The sequence below is a fragment of the Cupressus sempervirens genome, chromosome 4, assembly GCF_028749045.1.
Source record: "Cupressus sempervirens isolate cs-2001-9-10 chromosome 4, ASM2874904v1, whole genome shotgun sequence".
Classification (NCBI taxonomy): Eukaryota; Viridiplantae; Streptophyta; class Pinopsida; order Cupressales; family Cupressaceae; genus Cupressus; species Cupressus sempervirens.
In genome coordinates, this window is record NC_143121.1 from 398,800,491 (window position 1) to 398,807,983 (window position 7,493).

At 29.7% G+C, this 7,493-nt stretch overlaps 1 protein-coding gene across 1 annotated transcript; it reads left to right on the top strand.

Annotated features, from left to right (window-relative positions):
• The first annotated feature begins 2,328 nt into the window (after positions 1-2,328).
• On the top strand, positions 2,329-6,024 carry LOC149561725 (cytochrome P450 720B2-like). Its single transcript, XM_089825280.1, has 9 exons — positions 2,329-2,597; positions 3,257-3,584; positions 3,975-4,124; positions 4,208-4,444; positions 4,890-4,973; positions 5,117-5,195; positions 5,294-5,415; positions 5,520-5,638; positions 5,762-6,024. The coding sequence occupies exons 1-9, from the start codon at positions 2,389-2,391 to the stop codon at positions 5,850-5,852; spliced, it is 1,419 nt and encodes a 472-aa protein (XP_089681406.1). The 5' UTR covers positions 2,329-2,388; the 3' UTR covers positions 5,853-6,024.
• The last annotated feature ends 1,469 nt before the right edge of the window (positions 6,025-7,493 follow it).

Below are 7,493 nucleotides of genomic sequence, written 5' to 3' on the forward strand. Positions count from 1 at the left end.
CCAAATCTCATGAGAAGTATTAAGTAATTTTATATGGTTGTACTCAATTTTAGGAAGTGCAGACAATAGTGCTTCTCTATCTCACATGTTGCACATAAAAGTTCTCTCTCTTCCTCGATACAAGTTTCCAAAGTACTTTTAGTAATAATTTTATTTTCTGATTTTGTTAAGATCCAATATCCTAGACCCATACACGATGTATCTTCATCTTTTTCTTCCAGCTTTCATAATTTGTTTCATCCAACTTCGGACTATCCTTTCTAAATATGTTTGCCATGGATTTCCAAAAGTTGTTAAACTTTATCTTCAAGAACTTGGCTCTGATACTAATTGTTAGAAACAATAGTCTACCAAGATAACTGAGAGGGGGTGGCAAGTGTGAATCAGTTATTCACTAATTATCAACCTTAAATAATCTTAACGATTCAATGAAAGTAAAAAAAAACCATACTAAGATACACATACACAATTAATTCAGATTTGTTAACTAGGGAAACCCTTGATTAGAGGGAAAACCCTAGTGGGAATGATTCCCACAAGATGATGTACTAATATAAATATTCCTTATAAGAGGATGGACTCTGCTAGGAGTCTATTACAACATTTAGTACATTTGAGTTCCTGTTAGGAGACTTTGAATCCCTATTAGGAGATTTCAACCTTATTAGGAGTTGTAGAAGGTAGAAGGACCTACTGTCCAAATAGTTTCTAGGGAAAGACCACTGAACTTACTATCCAACTAATCTCTCAACTATTCCTTGCAGAATAATTATTTGTACTATATTTTGACCTCCTTCCTTTGTTTTGTAAACTAGACCAACCACTGGCAGACCTTGTAGACTAGGTCACAAACCTCAGATCCAAATATAAAACTTTGGATCTCATAATAAAACCTTTGCAGTAAAGTTTTCTTCACCTTCACTTTACTCTATTTATCTTCGCATTCTGCTCTTTGTGCTTCTTGCAATCATTTATACATCTCATACATGATAAAGGAAAATGTTCTTCCTTTATATTGAATCCATAAAATAATTTCCTGAGTCAGCTATCACACCTTCTCAATTAATTATTTTAGGACCTCATTAAGAACACATTACACTTAGTGATAACATTAATCTTTGTCCTTCTGACTCGAATAACTTTCCATATGTGTGACATTATAATGAGCGATCTTAGCTACGCCATCTCCAGAATGTCTTCTTCAAACTTTAACTTTGGATTCTCAGAATAAAAAATTGTCAAGAGATATAACAAGTTTACCAGAACATGCTTCTATAAACTCTATCTCAAATTAGTCTTCACCGAAACTTGCATAATTTCTTCTAAACCTAATATTTAGTGCTTTCGAGGTTAGCTACATATACTAGACACTAAGTAGTATCTCCCATTAACCTTGCTTAGTTAAAATGCTCAACTATGTGTCCATAACAACTTGATCTTTACCATTGTTCTTCTGTCATATACCACAGAAAATTGCTATGTTGACATCAATGACAAACACAATCATGAATGTAACATATCATCATGATAATTATCTAATCATGTTTCTACAAAACCCCCCATTGAAGTATCATCAACATTCATGCTTTCAAGAGATACATATTTACATATATAACTTTGAATGAAAGTATAATTATAATACTATTGTAAAAATATTCTAATCATAATCTTAATACCATTTTTTTAATTTATAAAACTATTAAAACCAAAAATTGTAGTTATATATCATTTTAAATTATTAATGTCCACTTTAAATATAACTAACAGCATCTCCCAATTTTTAAATTTTTTTCTTTACAAAAAACAATAAGTTCTAGTTGGAAAAAGATACATATTTTTACTATTTGTTCTTCAACTCTTTTTATTTATATTTATGAAAAATAACTTAAAATTTGATTTAAAAATAATATTTAAGACATTGGGCATCAAACATTACCATTTATGCCCAAATATTACCATTTATAGGATCACTAGCCCTAGAAATTGTACCACAGAAATCTGAGGAAGATATGCACGTGGCTTGCCTTAATTTGTTAAAGTCAAATGGAGAAAAAGCAAATTATCGGAGCAAATAATTTCTTTTCCTGGACAAACATCAATGCACGTTGAACATATAAAGGTACTTTTCAAAACTTTATGAACTGCAGTACCGAACTATCATGTGAATGCTGAATCTCACAATAATAACAATGACAGTAATAAGGATCTAGCATTGAAAATGTGCCTCACTGGAAAAAGACAACAAAGAGCATCTTTGTGATGAAAGAAATCAATCCACAGTTGAATTTGTTGAGAGTTGAGAGATATATTTAAAGAGATCTGTGGGGACATACAGAGATGAATTTGCACTTCATTAGATTTTCAATCTGTTCTTGAAACATTTGAAGAATGGAGGAAATGTTGTACTGGGTTGTAATGGGAGTAGTATTGTGTGTGACATTGTTTGTATGGAAAATATTATCAAGAAACGGCAATGGCCAGGAAATATCACTGCCACGTGGATCCAGTGGATGGCCAGTCATTGGAGAATCCATCAGTTTCTATCGAGGTCTCAGATCTGCTCAACCACGCCAATTCATTCAAGATCATGAAAATAGGTAATTGTATCTGCTTCCTTTTATATTATCCCTCTTGATGTGTTAAATCTGTCTCAGTGCTGATTTCCATAACCGTGGGCATTAAAACTCTTTTCTAACTCTGTTGGAAATGTTCGTTATAAACGCAATTTCATTTTGGTTAAGTTAAACGGGAATAAGAGTTCAGTGGATTAAGAGTTCAGTGAATATGTTTTGTCAAATGAGAGCAAGTTGTTTCGAACCAGTTATCCGTAGTCCTTGAAAGATTTTGTTGGGAAATAGCTAAGTGGGCTTAATTGTAGAGAAATTATATGGTTAAGTGTATTTGAATTAGAGTAGTACTAAAATGGGGATGTTGACTGAAGGTTTAATGTTTGGATGGCTAAAACATCACACATCAAGACTTGATTCCTAAGCTAAAAGTGTCAAATAGTCAGTTTTAACTTTCTATGCTGTTTAACAGTCTGATTCTCAATGTCTGACCTCTATGAACATCATCTTGTTACAATAGGTGCTATGTGTATTGTTCATTCTCATTCTCATCGAAAATGAGTTTTAATGAACCACTATTGATGAAACATGCATCAATGAATATTACTTGAAAATTACATTATTGAAATGGATTCTTTAAGTTTCTATGTTAGTTGGCAATGAAAGAATTGAGATGATTTATAATGCAGGTATGGACCAATTTTTCGCACAAACTTGTTTGGAAGAACACGCATGGTTATATCAGTAGATCCAGAGTTCAGTAAATATGTCTTGCAAAATGAAGGCAGGTTGTTCCAAGCCAATTACCCCAAGTCTTTTAAAGATCTTGTTGGGAAATATGGTATACTCAATGTCCATGGTGATCTTCAAAGGAAACTCCACGGAACTGCTGTCAATTTGCTCAAGAATGAGAATCTTATGTCAGGTTTCATGGATGATTTACAAAATGTCTTCACATCAGCAATGGAGAAATGGGAAAATAAGGGTGTCATTCATCTTCAGAAGGAATGTCATAAGGTATATGTTTCATCTCTTTAAGTAATTTCTTTTTATAAATTATAGAAATAAATTAGAATATATATAAATGTCATTTTTCCTATATATATAGTATATAATTATTTGAGTCAACATGTACTTCAATTTAACTCCTCAACCGATTCAAATATTTCCTTTCATTGTTCTTTTTATTTAGTACTAATAAAGAACACAAATATTTAAAGAAACAAGAGTGAGATTAAATATAGTTCTAATATATATATAGAAATTCCAAGCATGTGGAAGGAACAAGTCTCAAGAAATCTGAAATTTTGTCTCGATTAAGTTCTCTAATTGATGTGCCAAAATATTTATGTCTATTATAGTATAATTATTATAATATGTTTGACATTGAATATATCTTCTTCTTAGGTTCTCTTGAACATAATGGGCAAAAAGTTGTTGGACTTACCTCCTTATGAAGATTCAAAAGAAATTTATGAGGCTTTTGAGGCATATGTGTTAGCTATCCTTCAAATACCCATCAAAATCCCAGGATCTAATTATGCAAAAGGAATTAAGGTATTCAATTTAATTTTATTAATATTTGATCAATTAAAAATTGTTTCAATAATATTCTTAATATTTTTTGATGAGTAATGCAGGGAAGGGAAACATTCCTAAGAAAGGTTGAAGAGTGTATAGAGGAAAGAAGACATCATCCTGAAGTGATTCGTAATGATCTTTTGACAAGAATTTTGAAAGAAGAGTCATGGTCAAATGAAATTATTGGAGATTTTTTATTATTTATGATGTTTGCTGGTTATGAAACTTCATCCACAACCATGGCATTTGCTATTAAATTTCTCACAGATAACCCAAAAGCAATGGAGGAGCTCACGGTGAGTATTTAACTATAGTTGAAAATTAAAATAATAGATTATTTATTGATAAATCTTATTTGAAATTAGCACATGAGTAGTATACTGGGGTGGAAAGCAATATCAAATGTGATTAATAAGATGTGTGTTGTGCATTCACTTGTGAAAAGGACAATTTGGATTCTTTTAATAAAAATAACTTAGTAAAGGGTTCCTTGAAATTCAAGGCTAAAGGTTAAAATATGGAAGCAGTAAGAGTTAAAATTATGTGATGTGCATCTAAATATGGCAATTTTTAAGTTGGTAGATAGGAGGAAAATAAACTAAATTCTCAAAATGATATATATAGAGAAAGAAAGAGAGTGAAGTACATACAACTTATCAATCTTAAGTCATGTCTTATGGTTGTGATAAATTTATTGTAGACATTTTTGTAAAATACCTAACTTATATTTTCATTAAGCAGGCTGAGCATGATTCTCTATTAAAGGACAATGGAAATAGGAAGCTAACATGGGACAACTATCAAGATATGAAATTCACTCATTGTGTGAGTACAAAATCTAATTTTAAAGATCTATATTTTTTACCCATATTATATAATATTAGTATTAATATCTCTTTTTCAGTTCACAACTTGGTTTAGATCGTTAAATACAAATTGGCATTGATTTCCTGATTTGATTTTACTAGGTGATAAAAGAATCTCTTCGATTGGGTAGTGCAGGCCAAGGGGTTTATAGAGAAGCAACACAAAATATTAAGTATAAAGGTTCTATTTTATGAAATCTTCAATTTGATAGTGTATAAGGAAAGGAAGTCTATAAGTCTAATGTTACACTATTTAAAACTAACTAAGTGCAAATGCAGATTTTGTTATTCCCAAAGGATGGACAGTGTTTGTAATCCTAGTTGCCATGCATTTAGATGAAAAATACTACCCTAATCCATTCACTTTCAACCCATGGCGCTGGAAAAATGAGTCTTCCTTAGTATGTAACTTTTTAAATTTAAATATTTAAACTTCTAGAAACTATGAATGGTATTTAATACAACATAATTATAATTTGATTAAACTTATTCTTTTAATTTGTAGGCTCTATCCGAAAATCCATCGTATATGCCATTTGGGAGAGGTGCTAGACTCTGTCCAGGAAACCATTTGGCAAGATTTGAAATTGCTCTCTTCTTGCACAACTTTATTACTAAATTTAGGTGAGTTTATCTATTTTTCTTAAAAGTGCATGCATTATAATATCATATTGGAATGAAATAATGATATTTGAATTAGAAAATAAGATATGGCTAATGTTAATGATTGATGGTATGTGCATGTAGGTGGGAACCAATTGAAGATGACCGGATATGTTACTTTCCTGTCCCTACTCTTCTAAAGGGTTTCCCAATTCACCTATATGCTCGCAAATGACATTGGGCAATTCTGTCCCTAAACTAGAAAATTTTAAATTCAGCTATATGTAAACATATAAAATATTAAGGTATTTAGGGCTTATATGAACATCAAATAAGAGGTTGACTATTATCAAATATGTGATATTAATACTATTTTATATCATAAAATAAGGCTGAATTGAACTATAGATTTTATTTATAATCATTTTGAGATAAAGTATCTCAAAGAATCATAAAATCAATGAAAAACATCTATACACAAACATTGATTATAGAAATTGGAATCTATACTAATAGATTATAGTAACCATAATTTGGTTTGATAGGATTAAAAAATATTTGTGGCAATAATCAAAGTTATATTTTAAAACTATTATAGTTCCTAGGAAAAAATATATGAAGACCAAACATGAACTAGTTAGATCAAAAAGTTAGATTTGTTGATAAACTAAAATTATGGTTTGTATAAATGTGTTTTGCATAAAATAATGATATATATATATATATATATATATATATATATATATATATATATAAAATATTTAACCCTTCTACAAATACCCAATTATGATGTACATAAAATATTCGTTCATAAGAATGTGAGCCCCAATATTTGATAGATGTTCAATTGTGTTATTTTGCCTTTGATTTCTTATTATAATGATGTTTTAAGCATTGGACTTATACAAGTGATCATTAGATAATTAATTGTATAAGTTGAATAGTTTTGAATATTAATATATTTAGGGCCAATTTTTAATCCTTTTTCATGTAAATTGATTATATATAATAAATTAAATTGATTAGAATTTAAATGAACCATTTAATATGTTCTTTATTATTGTTTGGTATAAGTTAAGTGATTTTATTTTATTTTAATTGTAAATTCAAGATACTAGATGATTGATAGTAATAAGTGTCAGGTACCTTGTAAATCCAATCGAAGTCATTCCAAAATTCGTATAAGGTTTTCCAAGATAGTAATAATGTATTTGGAAAGTAATTTGAAATATTTATTTCTCACTATCATTTGTAATCCTTTTTCTAATGTGTGATGGGTATCCTACCATCTTTAAATTTAGGTTGTGAACATAATTATTATTTAATATTATTTTCCTATCTTTTAGACAAGTCTATAAAATAATATATTTGATGACTTACAAAGTGGATAAAATATTTATGTTTGAGCTTCTCCAAAAGGGATATTGGAAGAGGAAACAATGGTATTCCATCATTTCTTAAAGTTAATGTAATGTTTATATTGCAAAAATGAGCACCGATATTAAAGGAAAGTGTTGAGGACAAAATTGATATGGTTAAATTTTCATGGTAGAACTCCAATGGTTTGAGTTGGGGGAATAAAGGGAAATTTTTTTGCTACATATTTATTGATGGTTTTGATGATTTTTCAATTCTATTAAATTATCCTTTTATGTATAGATTTCTATGTAACAATTAAATCTAGATTTATTTGTTGGATTAAAGATAAAGTAGAAAGTATGAGGAGGTTTTCACATGTGCCTAGGTGTTTATATGGTCAAAAAAGAAGCATACTGAAAGTTATTGTGATGCAGGATAACCCACATAATAAACACATGCAATGTCTTTAGGAGGTCTAAGGTTCTATGTGAAAATATAGGTACTAATGACCCATTTT

What these genes read in the sequence shown, in the direction of transcription:
- LOC149561725 (XM_089825280.1), top strand. Translation starts at nt 2,389, where the DNA reads ATGGAGGAAATGTTGTACTGGGTTGTAATGGGAGTAGTATTGTGTGTG. An exon ending in TTCAGAAGGAATGTCATAAG is followed by an intron (nt 3,585 to 3,974) that starts GTATATGTTTCA and finishes TCTTCTTCTTAG; the next exon opens with GTTCTCTTGAACATAATGGG. An exon ending in AACTTTATTACTAAATTTAG is followed by an intron (nt 5,639 to 5,761) that starts GTGAGTTTATCT and finishes ATGTGCATGTAG; the next exon opens with GTGGGAACCAATTGAAGATG.